The sequence below is a fragment of the Alligator mississippiensis genome, chromosome 8 (assembly GCF_030867095.1).
Source record: "Alligator mississippiensis isolate rAllMis1 chromosome 8, rAllMis1, whole genome shotgun sequence".
Classification (NCBI taxonomy): Eukaryota; Metazoa; Chordata; order Crocodylia; family Alligatoridae; genus Alligator; species Alligator mississippiensis.
This window is the reverse complement of record NC_081831.1, coordinates 23,343,729-23,359,016: the sequence shown is the minus strand read 5'-3', so window position 1 is coordinate 23,359,016 and position 15,288 is coordinate 23,343,729. Positions and strand designations below refer to the sequence as shown.

Genomic DNA, 15,288 nt, shown 5'->3' with positions numbered 1-15,288 from the left:
CCTGGCCCTTGGCCTCTCCCTAACCTCTTAGTATCATTCTCTGGCACTGCCAGGCTATAGACAGGACCCTGTCCTAGATGTTGGGGGGAGCAAGGTGGAGAGCTTCTGGTCAGTTGCTGTTGCACCCCAGAGGTAGCTACATTATTACCCAGGGGTCCTGTTCCCTATGGAAAAGCACTGGAATGGCAGGTGAAGAATCCTTGCCGGGTCTAACCAGGGGGAAGAGGAACCCAGGCCTTGCTGCGCCCCCCCCCGGCAACAGCCCAGCCCTGGACATTCTGCACATAGCTCCCGCGGCAGGGGCTTGGCGGGCACCTCCTGGGGCTAAATATAGCCTGTGGCCCACAGCCAAGAAGCACTGGCTTTGGCCTGCCCCTGGCAGGTAGGGCCAGAGTAGGGGGAAGGGGATGTCCTGGTCCGTCAGCCTCCTGCTGTGGGAGGCTGAGGATGTTCCCTTCCCTTACCACCCTGCCAGGCTCTTCCCAGCCAGGGTCAGGCCCTGCCAGAGCTACAAGTGGAAAGAATGAGTCCAATATAGCCCTGCACTGCCCCCTACCCAGCCCCTACCCTGCTGGGCCTGTTCCACATGTGTAGACCTGAGATATGAACCAGACGGCTGCTTCCCCCCCCGCAAGCAGCTGAGCCCCAGCCACTGCCCCACCCCACCCAGCATCCCTACCACATTGCATAATGGGAAATTCCCCAGTCCTGGACCAAAACAGCTTCCTCTGACTGGACCTTAAACCAGTTGGGGAAACAGAGGGGGTGGGGAAGGTGTTGAGGAGGGGAAGAGCAGTTGTGCCTCTGCAGACCCTGGAGGAATGTATGGCTCTGGATGAGCCCATACATATACACCTAGACACATGTACATACCACACCTCCATTAGACCAGGGGTGGGCAAAATGTGGCCCGCAGGCTGGATATGGTCTGCCAGGCCATTCTATCTGGCCTGCGGAGCCCCTAAAAAATGTAGAAAATGAACATTTATCTGCCCCTGGCTGCCTGTCATGCAGCCCTCAATGGCTTGCCAAAACTCAGTAAGTGGCCCTCCACCCAAAATAATTGCCCGCCCCTGCATTAGACAGAGACCAACGGACATTCACTTGCTCACTCGCTCTTCCTGTCTATATTATTATAGGTATGCCTAGCTGTATGCATAGGTCTGTTACCACCCCCTCCCCAACACAGACTTTATATACTTGTGTGCAGCTAGACAGATGTGTATGTATGTGCATACATGTACGTGCACACACCTTGTATGTGTGCGTATACAGACAACCCCCCCAATTATGTATACACATGCACAAATCCATGTACACACATATATGTGTATGTACATGCGTGCATGGTCGTGTGTATGTGTATACACATACCCTTTTCATTATCTATGTACACAACCACACACATGCACATGTGTGCCCACACATACATACGTGCAGGGGCCAGGGGCTAAACTTCAGGGACTAATGGGAGGCATCAGCACCGTTGTTTTTCAGGGGTGGTTGTGTGCATGTTTGAGGTGGGGCACTTACTCCATTCCCTGGGCCTAGCCAAAAATGTGTGTGAATGATCTTGGAGGGGGGGGGGTGGCAACAGGCAAGTCACTGCCAGGGGCATTACCCAGTGCCAGGCCTGGATTCACACCCCCCCTCCCTCTTCCCTCCCCCCAACACCTTTCCATCTGTCTGGCCAGCCAGACAACCCCCCTCCCCAGCTGCTTCCACCCACTCTGTATTGTGCCCCCCCCCCCCCTAATCAAGGCCAGGCCTTTCCACTCCTCCCTCAACAAGCCCCCCCTCCCCTCCCCCGGTTTAACCTGTTCGGGCAGGGGCCAGCTTAATCTGCCCTCTTAATCTGGGGGGTATTATGGCTGAGGCCAATGCGTGAGCCACCTCCTGCTCTTGCACCCATCTCTGGGATAGTGTTTGCCTCCCTCTATGGTCTGACTGCCCAGTAGCCCATAGATATAAAAATATTGGTTTCAGGGGGTGGGAATAATGCCAAGACCCATCATGCCCCCAAGGGCTGGTGGGAGAATCAGGCACTTTCCAGTTCCTGTTGCACCCACCTTTGACTGCAGTGAGGGATGTAAAGGGTTAACACCCTCCCACCAGCCAGGTTTAGTGCAGGGTAGGGAACCACCTCAAAATGGGTATAAATAAAGGGGGCCACTGTCCCAGCCCAGGCAGACGTGGGCAGGGAAGATGGAGGTGACTCGGCTCGTGTGTGGCCTGTGCCTGGTGCTACTGCTGCCAGCAGGGGCCCCGTGGCACCAGGGGCTGCTCATGCCTGGAAGCGATGCTGGAGACCTGTCTGGTAGGACCCTTGGTGAGACCCTGGGAGCTGGGGGACAGGTTGTGGGGGGACCAGAGCCATGGGGCTGAGACAAGCTGGGGGTCCTGGGAATGCAGGTTATGGGTGTCACCCAGGTCCTCAGTACCAGAGCTGGGCACAAGGTGCCCAGGATGCCACCCCCCCCCCCCCCCCCACACACACACACACACGGGGGAGGCAGGGCTATCCCCATCTGTGCTGCCACTGTTGGAGGCTGAGGAGAGGCTGACTCCCCTCAACCCACAGGTCCCCTTACCCCTCAGCACTGGTCAGACTGCTGTGTACTGGGGGGACTCTGAACCCCCACCACCACATGCCCCTCACCCCAACATCAGTCTGCCCAGAGCTACGCACTGGAGGGGAGGTTGTGGGGGGCATCTTTACCCCAACACTCCTTTCTGGCTCAAAGTGAGGCTCCCCCACTTTGGTACCCAGATCTGGCCCCTGCAGGGGCACTGTGTCAGGTATGGGGCACTTCTGGAGGGTGATGGGGAGTGTTCTGGGTTCCATTCTGCCCAATGCAGCTAGACTGCCTTGAATTGGGGGAGGGGGTCCTCTATGCCACAGGGCTGAGGGCATTCCAGAGGACATGTAGGGGGGTCTCTACTCAGTGCCAAGGGCACTCAGAGCACAGAGGGTACCTCAGAGCATGGTTGGGGGTGGGGGGGAGCTGGATCAAAGTCTATGCCTGGTCCTTGGCACAATCTCTGCCTCCCTCCCTTCTCCAGGGACCCCAGAGCCTGCAGCCCCCACCACACTGCCCTTGGTGGGCTCCCAGCAACGCCCCCGGCGGCGGGCACAGGCAGTGGTGCCCTGGGAGCATGAGTGCCAGCTGCGGAGCCTGGCACTGCGGGTCAAGGACCTGGGACTGGGCTACGCCTCAGAGGAGACGATGCTCTTCAAGTACTGCAGCGGGGGCTGTCCCAGCACCCGTTCCAATCATGACCTGGCCCTGGCCCGGCTCTCCTTGAAGGGCTGGGACCTGCCCACCCAGGGTGAAGGCAAACTTCCTGGGGGCCCCTGCTGCCGACCCACACGCTATGAGGATGCTGCCTTCCTGGATGATGGGCACCGCTGGCATGAGGTGCGCGAGCTCTCGGCTGCTGCCTGCGGCTGTGTGGGCTGAGTACCACCCCCCCCCAAGATAGGCAACCTTTTTCCCTAGCCTTCTCTTCCCCCCCACACCCCACTCCAAACCCACCAGCCCCATCCTGCTCTCTGCTCACTGGGGTTCTGCTGGGGACCCCTAAGTTATTGTATTTATTCCCTGTCCCCTACCTAGGTGATGGGGGATGAGGGAGATACCCCCACCTCCCAGCTCTGCGACCCCCTGCCTGAGCTCCTGGCTGCTCTGTGAAGCTGGGTGGGGGTAATAAACGTGTGAAGCTGAGTGCTAGGCCTGAGCCTGTTTGTGGGGAGAACAGCTGGGGGCAGGGGGCTCCAAAAGCATCCTATTCTCAGCCAATGTCCCCCCCCTGCCATCTCCATCCACACCCCAGAAACATAGGGCCCCAAATGAGACAGAGGGGAGGTATTAGGACCCCTGAGTCTTATAGCAGACAGTGACTCTCCTGGGAAAGATTTAACCCTTGACCCTGGTAGTTCCTAGGTTCATTTTTATTCCTGGAGCCAGCATTTTTACTCTGGTAGAAGCAGCGTGACTGTGTGCACTCGGTTTCTCCTAAGACAGCAGCAACTCTCAGGAGAAAATGAACAACTGTAAGCCCTCAAAGACAAGGGGTGGTTATATGTTGATAGGGGAAGACAGGAGACAAAGCCATTCCAACCTCCTGGCTTTAATCAGCTGGCGTGTGCAAACAAGGCAGCTGTACCCATCCGGCTAAATTAAGCCAGACTTTAATTGCAAGGAGGGGACAGGATCCCCTCCCCTCTCCTAGCCTGATGCAGCTGGGTGCATTTCCCCACCATCCTCTGTTGTGGCTTGGGATCTGGAGTGTCCTGTCCCCCACTAAGTTAGGGGGGCAGTGGCAGGCTTCTGCATATGAGGGAGATGCGCCGCTTCCGGGGCACCCTCTGCCCATTGAAGAAGGAGTCCTCATCCCGCAGGATTTGGTGGGTGAAGTTGTAGCGAGCTGGGCCCCTGGCAGGGTAGGAAAAAAGGGGGTCAGCTCCAGGGGCTTTCAGCTCCCCAGGCAGTGCTGCCCACTGGATAGAGGCCTGCAGGGGCCGGAAGACAGACTGGGAGCCTCCCCATGCCCACAGTGTCCTGGTACCTGAGAATGTAGAGGGAGCAGGGGGGCAGCAGCATGTCCAGCCAGTCCTCAGGGTTCTCCTCACTCACCAGGCGCATAACACTGGCTGACAGCAGGGAGAGCCCTGCAATGGTACAGCCACAGAACTGGCCACAGGGCAGGGAGGAGGGGGTGTCAGAGAGAGGCAGTGCTTGCCCCTGAGAGCCCCCACAATGTAACCAACTTGGGGTGGGGAAGGTGCTCTAGTAGCCCACAACAGCATGTGGATGGAGGCTACCCCCCTCTGAGGCCCCCCTGACCCCTCACCTTGACACTGTCGACATGGGGCTTGATATAGCCATTCTTGTCCAGGTCCAGCACGTGCACAGGCCCCAGGTGGGGAATATTGGGGGGTAAGGCAGCTGCCCGCACCCGCTCCAGGATCTGCTGGCACTCAGCGCTCCAGTGGGACTTCTCAGTCTCCCGGAAGCCATGGATAGCCTGCGGGGTAGACAGTGGGGGGCAAATCAGGGAGGTTAGGGAAGCTCTTCCCTTGGGATCCAGTCTCACTGCACCCCACATAACCCTAGGGCCAGGGATGGGCTCCTGCTGAACACCCAGCTCTGCTCCCCTACCAGACCCCACACCCACCAATTTCCCCACAGCAGTGATAACTGCACCCTGCCAGGCTAGCCCCAACCTTACAGAGGTTTTCTGCCCTGGCCCCAGCCCTCAACCACCATGGAAGGACCCTGCTGTCCCATGGATATCCCCCAGGTTCCCCCCAACCCACCCACTGCCTCCCTGGTGATTAACCATGGCAGCCTCCACCTCCCGGCTACCCCCCCCCCCCCAGTCACAGCCCCCCCATATGGCAAATCCTGGCTACCCCCAGCCCATGGGCCCGCCCCCGCAGCTCCCACGCGCAACCTGTATGAGCACCTCTGACTGCCACCCTCGCTACCCCCACCCCTAAGTCATTCCCCCGCCCCACGCGACTGCCCCAGCCCCACGTGACTGCCCTCAACCTGTCACGTGACTTTCCCCACGTGACTGTGCCCCAGCCCCGCTGACCCCGTCCCAGTGGTCAAACTGGTAGTGGCGGCGGCGTAGCTGCGGTTCGAGTTCCCGTGCCAGCGCCGCCTCCTCGGCCGGGCTCACGAAGTCAGGCCGCACCTCGGCCTGGCCCAGCAGCCGCAGCGCCACGCCCGGGCCCGCCGCCCGCCACAGTGTTGCTGCCGCGCAGGGCATAGCGGGAAGCGCGAGCAGGGAGGCCGCCTTGCGCGAGGCATTGTGGGGGACGCAGTACCGAAGGGTCTGGGCGCAGGACGAGAACGTTTGTTCGCAAAGGGGGGGGGGGTGGTCTCACCCCGCGCAGGGCATTGTGGGGGACGTAGTTCTTCAGCATCCAAACCTCCCACAGTGCCCTGCGGACACTGAGGTACTACCTCCCCCACTCTGCCCCGCGCGGGGCGAGAACCGTAATCCACACAATGCCCTGCGAACAAACGTTCTCGCCCCGCGCGGGGTAGGGTGGGGGAGGTTGGGGACCTAGGTTCCAGTAGAACATTGTGGGAAAGGAAGGGGAAGAGTTCCCCCCTCCAACGGGGTATTGTGGGTAATGTAGTGCCTGGGGCTGTGTGTGAAAGTTGGACAAGGGGCTCCTCTCGGGGTATTGTGAGAAGGGAGCGCAGGGGCAGCTCCAGGGCATACTGGGAAATAAGCAGAGGGGGGAAATGATAGCCTAGTGCAGTATGGGAAATTAGGACATAGGTCACCTTTCTCCTCAAACAACCCCCCAGCAGGGGATTCTGGGAAGGAAATGGCTAAGCTCAAAGCACTCTTACCCAGTGGCATCATGGGAAGAGTACCCCCCCAAAGCACTTACAGGTGCCCTACTCCCAGCTTAATTGGGGCCCACAAGGTAGGAGAAAGGCTGGAGGAAGCCCTACAAGGATGGGGGCAGGGGACACAGCTCCAGCCTGCAGAGAGCTGGGAGGAGCTGGTTACCCAGCCTGCAACCACCTACAGTGAGGACAAGGAGCTGGCTACTCACCAGCTCTCATAGCAGCACATCCTGTTTCAAGAATGTATCTCACCCCCACAAAACAGAGGACAGGGAGTGGAGGAAGGAGGAGGAAAAGAATACCAGCCTGTGGCCTGCTCTTCTTGGCAGAAGGAAGGACCTGCTACATCTGCAGATGCATCCATGCCCCAAGACTTGGACTGTTAAGTCACCTCCAGGACCCAATGAACGGCGGTAGAGACAGTCCTCAAATCAGTTGCCTAAGGGGGGAGAATAGGTAGTGGCCTGATGCATTGTGGAATATGTGGGTGTCATCTCCTCTGCCCCAAGAAGTGCTGGGCCAGATGGGCGAGACTGAGTTGGGGGAGCCAGACCAAAACTGCAATAGTCTGTTCTTTAGAAGTTCTCCTTGTTTATTACAAATCAATACAGAAAAAGTTAAAAAAAAAATCTTTTATTACAACCAACAAATGAAACAGCTCAGAGGCACTTGTCCACATCAGGCACACAGACAACCCTGAGTGCAAAGACCAAAGCCCTCCTTGCTCCGAGACCAGCTCTATATCCAAACCCCACATGCCAGCAGGGAGGAATCCCTCCCTGGCCTGCTTCTTATGGAGAAGAGGCCTGGAGATGGTTGGATTAAAAAACCAACAATACAGCCTTACGCTTAAACCCAGAGACAGCTAAAAGCTAGAAGGAATCAAGGCACCTTATGGAGATCACCCAGCTGAGCCCAGAAGAGGGGTCTTGGAAAAGGAAGCTGAGCTCCCAGGATCCAGTCAGGCTCCAGCTGGGTTGGAGAAACCAGGAGTGGCACGGCCGGGATGGATTAGACTTTCAGGGAGAAGGACAGCTTTTTCCCCAAAAAGATAGCACTTGGCAGCAGCTGGAGTCTGGCTGGTAGAAGACAGCCCCCCATGGGGGAAGCCGGTACCCCAGAGTCTGGTCCCTCCCAAAAATTACAGCCAGGGCCTAGAAGGAGGCCTCCAAGAAATGCCCCAGGAGGTCTGTGCTCACAGGCCACAAGTCCTCACTCTGCGTCTGGGAAGCTCTGTCCTGGTGGCCCCCCTTCCAGGCAGCATCCAGCAGTCTGGGCTGGGCAGGGGTGGCAGGGCTGCAGGATGAGAGACAGAGAGGGGGAGAGAGAAATTCAGAAGCAAAGCTCAGCCAGCAGAGTACTTAAACCCTCCCCTCTCCCAACACATAGCAGCGAAAAAAAGCATGGGGGGGAATTCTCCTCCAGTCCCATGCAGCAACCAGCAAAGCCCAGAAACCTGGGAAACACCAGTAGCAGAGCAGAGATGTTGCAGAGACATTGCTATCAGTGCCCATTCAGTGCCATTCAGCCTCTCCTTGAACCCCTCTAGTGATGGACAGTCCACAATTCCCCTTGCCATCTATTCTCCCTGTGAAGAAACTTTCCCTGACATCTGGTCTAAACCTCCTTGGATACAGCTTCAAGTCATTGTCCAGCCCTAGGCCCCCTCCTACTAGTCAGTCCTTCCCTTAGAGAAGAGCACATGCTGGAGATGGACACATCCACACAGAACCTGCTTTGCTCCCACACCCTCAACCTGAGCAACCAGGTGCTGTTCACAGCCAGAGCAACTTCCAGCACCCAACTACCCTCCTGCCTCCAAACTTCCCACCTCCTTCCCATGGCCTTGACTTCCCCCTGCTTGAATTTCTATCCCCCACCATCCAGCAACGGTTTGTCCCAGGCTCTTCCAGGCTCCCTCCTGGCCCATGAAGAGTCCCTGGTCCAACTTCAAAGACAGCAAACGCCACCTGTAATGCAGGATGAGACACTGCCCCCAGCACTGCTCTCCCAGGCAGGGGGTACTGGCAGGCTGGGGGTGAAGGAGCTGGCTTCGGAAGGGCATGGCAGAGGTCTCCGGCACCAGGAAGGGGGAGTAGCTGGGCTGGGGCCGCTTTTTGGCCTGGGGATGTGGCTCCTGGTCCAGGACTGAGAGGGCAGAGAAAGAGAAGTTAGGGCTTGAAATGCCTGAGGAGGTAGGGGTGTGGGTGTGACACAATCCAGCCAAGGGACTTGTTTACCCCAGGTGGTGCTGGGGGCTGACTCCTGTCGCTGGGGACCCCACAAGTCCAAGTTGGCCGCAGCGCTCAGGAACTGGTGTTTCAGCAGAAGAGCACGTTCTGCCTCAAATTGCTGCCTCTGAGGATACAGAGGAGAGGAGGGGGGTGAGAAGGTGAGAAGGCAGCCTTGAAGACCCCCAGCCAAAGGACCATGTAGCTAGGAGAGGAGCCTGGAAGGTTCCTTACAGCTCTCCCCCTTCATTGCTGACTCTAGGGGCCTTGGGAAACTGCCCCCCAACTTTCCCATCACCCAGGGCCTGCCTCTTCTCTCTGGCCCAACCCCCAAGGCCAATCCCCCACCAGCCCCTTTCTGCACCCCCAAGCTCCTTGCTGCCCCCACCTCCTTGGTTCTGCCTTCCAACCAGTCCCATCTTCACCCCCCACAAACTCCCACCACCTGGTTGTGGGCACCCCCAGGCCCTACCCCTCTAGGCTTGCACCCCCATCCCCCAAACCCCTCATTACCACCCCTAAGCCCCTGCCCCATGAGGAGGGCACATTCTGGCCTGTTATACTCAGCCATTCGCCCACCCCCCAGCAATTACTCAGTTGGCCTGTTATATACTCAGTTGTTTCCTGACTGCTGCACCCCAGAGCTGGCTGCCTCAGTCCTACCCAGACAGTGTTACACTCAGCTGTCTCCCAGCCCTGAGCTGGTTGCACCCTGGCCTTCAATACTTGGCTCTTCCTACAACCCAAGGACCTGGCTCCCCCTCCACCTCATGGCCCAGGCGGATGGCGGCCTCGGTGAAGCTTTGTCGCTCAGCCTCGAAGGCTTGTTGCTGCCGCTGAAACAGCATGCGCTCCTCCTGCAACCGCTGCTGCTCCTCCAGTACATAGCAGCCCTCCAGGCCTGGCGGCAGCTCTGTACCCACTCCCACCACCAGCTTCTCCTAGGAAGGACAGGGCATCATGGGGGTGCTGGAGGCACTGCCTCTGGCCCCCCTTTGGATCCTCTTATCTAGGCCCGCCGGGAGGGGGGGGGGGGAGCAATGCCATGGGAGGAGCAGTAATGGCACCCCCAGCCCCTTTGGGTCCCAGCATACTGGGAAGGGAGGGGGCAGGGAGCACTGGATGCATTGACACCTGGCCGCTAAGGATTCTGGGTAAGTCTATGTCTTCCCAAATGAGGGTGGCAGAGCCTGGCATCTGTCTTTCTCCCCTCCCCCCCAACCCAGGCAGGCTGAAGCAGGTGTGTCCCCCCCTCCTCTGCCACACCCCAGCATTCACATGGGTGACCCCTCCTCACAGCCACAAGGGTCAGGGCATGACCCCCCAGGCTGGGGCAGATTGGGGTTGAGGCAGGAGAGGTAGGTCCCCAGGCCTAGGGCCTTGATGCAGCTGCCTCTCAGGAAGAATGCAGCAGCAGCAGTATAGAATGGAGGCTCTGGGACAGTACCATAGGTGAAGGGGAGGGAGGGGAGGCCTGGGGGTCCACACACCTGCAGGCACTGCTGCTGCCAAGCGATGAGGCTGCGGCTCTCCTCGATCTCAGCTCGGAGCCTGGCAATCTCCTTGTCATGGTCGGTCACACTGATCACAGGCAACTCCCCATCTGCACCCCCCAGCCCTGGGGGAGCCCCGGCCACTGCTGGGGGTGAGGAAACAAGGGGGTCTGGTATCAAATGCCTAAGGAGGGGGACAGCTTTGGGACCCCTAAAGCTGTAGAAAGGGTGAAGACCCCTCCCCCCCCCCCGCTTCACAGCCCAGCAGGGATTTGTGGGGGGGTAGGTTGTATGTCCCTGATGCCCGAGTCCTGTGCCTTCTTCCTAGCGTGCTGTGGGGCAAGTTGCTGGCTGGAGGGGGCTGCTTAGGGACCCCTAAGGCTGGAGAGAGGATGAAGGGGACTCTCACTTTTTCAATCAACCAGGGTTGGGAGAAGGGAGGGGTTGTGTGTCCCAGATGCCGGGATTCATGCAGGCAGCCCAGGGCACATGGAGGCTGGAGGGGGAGAAAGAGCCCCCAGATGAAGGAGCCTGGCCTGGTTGAGGTGAGGGTGGGGGTAGGGGATGGGAGAAGGGTGGTGGGGTACACATACCCCAGCTCCCAAGTGCCTCAACCCGGGCTTTGAGGCAGCCCCACAGCTCCCAGATGACATCAGCCAGGTGGGTGCTGTCCAGCTTGGGATCCCCGTCCTGTAGACCGGGGGTTGGGGCATGAGTCTGGGAGGGGGCACAGGACCCCCCCTCCATCCCCACAGCTCCTCCTTTGGGCTTTGTTCACCTGGCCAGGTGGCAGGAGGCCTTGGAAATCATGCCCCAGCTGCTCCAGTGCCAGCTGTAGCTCAGCATTCTCCACTGCAAGCACTGCCATCTGTTTCTCCTGGGTGCCCAGCAGGGAGCGGTAGAGCTCCTCCTCCCGCCTGGGGGTGAGGGTAATGTAGGCGGGGGGTGGTTCCCCATTTTCTGAACCCACCCAGCCCCTTGTATCTGTTCCCCAAGACCCAGAGTCCCCACATCGCGCCCACCCCATCCTGCTGCCCACCACCTCAGCCCAGCCACAAGTGCTACCTCACCCCCAAGTCATGCCCCCCCGCTCCCCCCTTACTTCCCCAACGCCTTCCCAGTTTTCCAGGTGGCTCTCCGGCCATTGGCACGGCTCAACGGGTTGAGGATGTCCATGTCTAGGAAACAGGGTGGGGGAAGGGAGGGGGGAATTCAGAGCCAAGGCCGAGGGTCATGGCAGGTTGGAGCTAGAGCATCAATGCCAGCCCACCCCTTGTTCTAACCACCGGGACCTACTCTCCGACCTGAGCCAGAGAGAACCCAGGAGTCCTGGCTCATCCCCTACAGGCCCTCAGACTGGACAAGCCTTCCCGCAGTGGGAAGTATCCCCCCACCCCCCATGACCCCCATCAAGGGGACAAACAGAATAGATCAGGGTTGGTGGAGGGGGCTGGGGCAGCTTAGGGAAGGAAAGGGGGTCCCACGACCAGCGTCCTGATGTGGCTGCTTCAAGAGTGGGGAACTTCATAGCAAGATAGAATGCCGCCATTGGAGACTTTGGGACAGAAAGCAAGGCTACACTGTGGCCAGTTGGACATTTTGGGACAGGAAGGGGGGTCCTGCCATGGCCAGCCAGAGGCTTTGGGCCTAGATGTGGGGTCCTGCCACAGGCTACTGGACACTTTGGACAGGAAGTGGGATCCCACCACAGCCAACTAGAGACTTTGAGACAGGAAGTAGGGCCTTGACCCAGGCCAAGAAGTGGGGTCCCAGCACAGGTTGAGGACAGGAAGTGGCCCCCCTCACAGTGCAGCCCCCACTCACTGGTGCGCCGGTCCCGCTTGTCCATCATCACTTGGCCCAGCCTGTCCTTGAGCCGTCCAAGCTCCTGCTCCCGGCGCCGCAGCTCTTGGCCCTGATGGGCCCCGCGGGTCGCCAGGGTGCTGCGCAGCTGTTCCACCTGGGCACAGCATGCAAAACCCATCCCCAGCCTGTGGGTCTCCATGGGGAGGATGGCACCAGGGAGGACTCAGCTGGGAGATGCTGTGTGGGGCTGTACATGAGGGGCATTGGGAGGGCAGGGGAGGAGGAGTGGCCCAGGGTCAGGAAGGGTCAGGGGGGTCTAGGAGGCCAAGAGAGGGGGCCGAGTGGCCTGGAGAAGCAGAGGGTGCTGGAGTGTCTAGGGGGTTAAGAAGGAAGCCTGGGGGTGATCTGGAAGGGGGCAGAAAGAGTCTAGGTGGGTCTGAGAGGAGCAGAAGGGGCCAGAGGAGCCGGTGGGGAGGGGGAAAGGAAAGGAGAGGTGTCTAAGGAGGTTGAAGGGGTCAAGGGGGGCAGAAGGAGGTCTAGGGGGTCAGGAGGGGCTGGGGGGGGTCCAATGCCCCACATGGGTCTTACCTTGGCCTCTTGCACTCGCAGCTGCTCCTGCAGTTCCTTGTTGGCCTCTTGCAGCCGCTGCTCATGGCGCCGCACAACCCCCAGCTCCTGCGCGCAGGCGCACAGCTGTTCCTGGGGGGGCAATGCAGCAGAATGGGAGCTGGGGGGCAGTTAGGTCCCACCCAATGCCCCCTGCTGGCTCACTGGTACTAATGAGGGGACCCCCCCATTGTTAGTCCCCACCAGCCTCACCTTGAGCTGGGCCTGGCGCTCCCGCAGCTGGTCCAGCTCCTGGCTCCAGCACTGCCTTCTGGAGCTGCCAGCAGTGCTCAGGGAGGGCAGCCCCAGCTCCTCCTGCCATGGAAAGGAGTCATGAGGGGCAGACAGACCTGGCACCCCCACCTGCTCCAGACCTCCCTGGGGCAGCTGCCCCAGACCAGTTTGTCCCCCAACCTAATTGTCCCCTCAATATACCACCCCTGTTCCCTCACCACTGCAGCCATGGTTGGCTAGTGTCTGATTCCCCTCCCAGTGCACTGCCCCCCCGCCCCTCCCCCGCTTAACACCTTGGTGTCCAGGAGACATGCCTGGGCAAGAGGGCCGATGCCAGGCTCCACGTCACAGCTCCAGCATGAGCCCCTGGCCAGCGGCTCCAAGGAGTCATCTAGGATCTGAGGGCTGCCCCGCAGGGCCATTGAGACCCCAGATTCTGCTGGGGAATAGAGGTGAGAGTTGGGGCGGGGGGGGGGTAGACCCTTGCAAGAAACTGATGTCAGCCACAAGGCTGGGATGGGAACCCAGACATCTGGGAGCTTCCAGGGATTTGAGGGCCACAATGCTGCCCATGGCCTGAACTGAGCCCCTGACCCAAAGCCTCACTGGGCTGGGCAAGGGGCCTGGGGGGATGGGGGGGCAGACACCTAGGTTCTATCCAGCTCTGGTGGGTGGGAGGGGTGAGGAGTGAGAGCAGGCAGAGCTGGGAGCTGACAGCTGGGTTCTCTCCTAGATTTGGGAGGGGATCACGGGCTGAGGGATGAGAGCAGGTAGGACTGGAAGCCTAGATACCTGGGTTCTCTCCCAGCTCTGGGAGGGGCGGGGGGTAAGAGCAGATGGTTACCTGGTGACAGGTTGGTGCCCAGCATGTTGGGGCACCCCAGGTTCTCCATGGGTCCCCCCGTGGCCCAGACTAGACACTACAGAGAAGCAGGAAGATGCCCCAAGGAGCCCAGGTCAGACCCAGGCCAGTGCCCCAATCCAGAGACCCCTGCCCGCTACTTGCCTCTTGCACTTGGGCTCCTAGCCCCCCTCCCTGAGCAGGGAAAGAACCCAGGCATCTGGGCTCCCGCCCATACTCCACCCCCGCTCTAAATCCTCAGCCCCCATTCCTCTCCCAGAGCAGGGATAGAACCCAGGGGTCCCAGCTCCCTTCATTCTGACTAGCCCCCCACCCCCTCACTAGGAAGAGAGCTCAGGTATCCCAACCGCACCACCAAAGAAGCAAAGCTTTCACCCATGCCCTCATAGGACCCTTTATATATCCTCTCTGCCCAGCCCAGCACCTCTCCTATTGGCCCCCTCATCCCACTGCTAGCTTCCCACTGGTGGGGACTAACCAATAGTAAGGGGCAGCATTTGTGGGGACCAGAGCATGCTGGGAGTTGCAGTTCTCCAGGGCTGGTAGGAAGAAGCAGTAGCACCACATGGCTGGGGTGGGGTGTGCAGTTGTACATGGGGTGGGGAAGGGGTATATAGGGGACACTGATGGGGGAGCATAGGAGCAGCAAGGAGAATGTAAGGGTTTCTATTGGACTGGAGAGCAACAAGGTGTTTACATGTGTGGACATGCATGTACACCTTTGTGCTGTCGTGGGGAGAGGATAAGGGCAGATTTTGGACATGTGGGACATGTATGTAGTAGGCAGAGGTGGGGGGGAACATGGCTACACACAAAAGGGAGCGGGGCCTGCAGACAGGGCAGAGACTCCCCCCTCCCCCCATGGGGCAATTAGGATGGGTGGGGCAGCCAGTATAGTGTTAGTCCGGGCTGCTCAATAGCTGCTGTGCTCCAGCTACTCACAGCCCCAGAGTCACCCACACCAGCCCCTTCCCCCAGAGCTGGCCGTAGTGTCCCAGAACCAGGCTGGAAGCCTGGACACAGGTTCTTCAGCTCTGGGAGGTGAGTGGGAGCTTGGGGGTTAGAGTCAGGTGGGCTGGTAGCCCAGAAACTCGGGTTCTTTCCCAGCTCTGGGAGGGGGGTGGTGGAATCTGGACTGGGACTCTAGAGCCATCTCCTACGTTCCACAAGAGCCAGCAGCAGGGTCTTACAGCTAGCAGCTATGGTCCACCCAAGCCAGCTGCACCAGCCCCTTCTCCCAGAACCAGTTCCTGCGTGTTCCACCACACACTTGGCTCCACGTTCCACCCGAGAACCAGCTGCCTTAGCTCCTTCCCCCAGATGACCTCAAGCTGATTCTCAGCTGCCTCCTGCTAGCAATGTTAGCAAATGGGACTGGTTCTATGACCCCCCTAAGCAAGGTAGGAGGGCATGGCTAGGGTCCTGGGGACATTGGACTGCCCCAGGAGAAAGCTAGAGCCACCTCCAGGCTGCTCTAAGTATCCCCAAGGCCATGGAGATCCCTGCCCCCATGCCACCTGGCCCTTCATCTGAGCCAGAAGCCCTGCCCCACATGCCCAGCCAGGCAGCATCTCCAAGCCACCAGCTGCTCTGGCCTGGGTGGAGGTACCTAAGGGAGGGATCTGAACCTCAACAGCCAGGACACACAAAGACACCTGGAAAAACCCGACGTTCAGCCTTCC

The 15,288-nt window shown here is 59.5% G+C and overlaps 3 protein-coding genes across 6 annotated transcripts; 1 reads left to right on the top strand and 2 right to left on the bottom strand.

Moving 5' to 3' along the window:
* The first annotated feature begins 11 nt into the window (after positions 1-11).
* Positions 12-3,725, top strand: PSPN (persephin). The gene is made up of 2 exons (XM_059732325.1): positions 12-3,419; positions 3,618-3,725. The coding sequence occupies exons 1-2, from the start codon at positions 2,985-2,987 to the stop codon at positions 3,690-3,692; spliced, it is 510 nt and encodes a 169-aa protein (XP_059588308.1). The 5' UTR covers positions 12-2,984; the 3' UTR covers positions 3,693-3,725.
* A 390-nt stretch (positions 3,726-4,115) lies between these two features.
* On the bottom strand, positions 4,116-5,870 carry ALKBH7 (alkB homolog 7). The gene is made up of 4 exons (XM_006265608.4): positions 5,602-5,870; positions 4,855-5,028; positions 4,570-4,694; positions 4,116-4,436 (listed from the first exon to the last, which is right to left on the bottom strand). The coding sequence occupies exons 1-4, from the start codon at positions 5,776-5,778 to the stop codon at positions 4,310-4,312; spliced, it is 603 nt and encodes a 200-aa protein (XP_006265670.1). The 5' UTR covers positions 5,779-5,870; the 3' UTR covers positions 4,116-4,309.
* A 1,121-nt stretch (positions 5,871-6,991) lies between these two features.
* On the bottom strand, positions 6,992-15,238 carry LOC102573641 (afadin- and alpha-actinin-binding protein). 4 transcript variants are annotated; one of them, XM_059732314.1, is made up of 13 exons: positions 13,589-15,238; positions 13,038-13,183; positions 12,724-12,825; positions 12,493-12,603; positions 11,923-12,058; positions 11,201-11,276; positions 10,877-11,015; positions 10,692-10,788; positions 10,096-10,244; positions 9,373-9,546; positions 8,615-8,732; positions 8,345-8,522; positions 6,992-7,670 (listed from the first exon to the last, which is right to left on the bottom strand). In XM_059732314.1, the coding sequence occupies exons 1-13, from the start codon at positions 13,635-13,637 to the stop codon at positions 7,529-7,531; spliced, it is 1,617 nt and encodes a 538-aa protein (XP_059588297.1). In that variant the 5' UTR covers positions 13,638-15,238; the 3' UTR covers positions 6,992-7,528. The 4 variants fall into 4 exon arrangements, with proteins under 4 accessions (XP_059588297.1, XP_059588298.1, XP_019341736.1 ...); XM_059732315.1 differs by having other exon boundaries at positions 13,059-13,183; XM_019486191.2 differs by having other exon boundaries at positions 13,038-13,180.
* Between the last annotated feature and the right edge of the window lie 50 nt (positions 15,239-15,288).

What these genes read in the sequence shown, in the direction of transcription:
- PSPN (XM_059732325.1), top strand. Translation starts at nt 2,985, where the DNA reads ATGGTTGGGGGTGGGGGGGAGCTGGATCAAAGTCTATGCCTGGTCCTT. An exon ending in ATGGGCACCGCTGGCATGAG is followed by an intron (nt 3,420 to 3,617) that starts GTGCGCGAGCTC and finishes TCCCCTACCTAG; the next exon opens with GTGATGGGGGATGAGGGAGA.
- ALKBH7 (XM_006265608.4), bottom strand. Translation starts at nt 5,778, where the DNA reads ATGCCCTGCGCGGCAGCAACACTGTGGCGGGCGGCGGGCCCGGGCGTG. An exon ending in AGTTTGACCACTGGGACGGG is followed by an intron (nt 5,029 to 5,601) that starts GTCAGCGGGGCT and finishes TCTACCCCGCAG; the next exon opens with GCTATCCATGGCTTCCGGGA. An exon ending in CCCATGTCGACAGTGTCAAG is followed by an intron (nt 4,695 to 4,854) that starts GTGAGGGGTCAG and finishes CCCTGTGGCCAG; the next exon opens with TTCTGTGGCTGTACCATTGC.
- LOC102573641 (XM_059732314.1), bottom strand. Translation starts at nt 13,637, where the DNA reads ATGGAGAACCTGGGGTGCCCCAACATGCTGGGCACCAACCTGTCACCA. An exon ending in CATGTCTCCTGGACACCAAG is followed by an intron (nt 12,826 to 13,037) that starts GTGTTAAGCGGG and finishes TTTCCATGGCAG; the next exon opens with GAGGAGCTGGGGCTGCCCTC. An exon ending in TGCGAGTGCAAGAGGCCAAG is followed by an intron (nt 12,059 to 12,492) that starts GTAAGACCCATG and finishes TGCTGTGCCCAG; the next exon opens with GTGGAACAGCTGCGCAGCAC.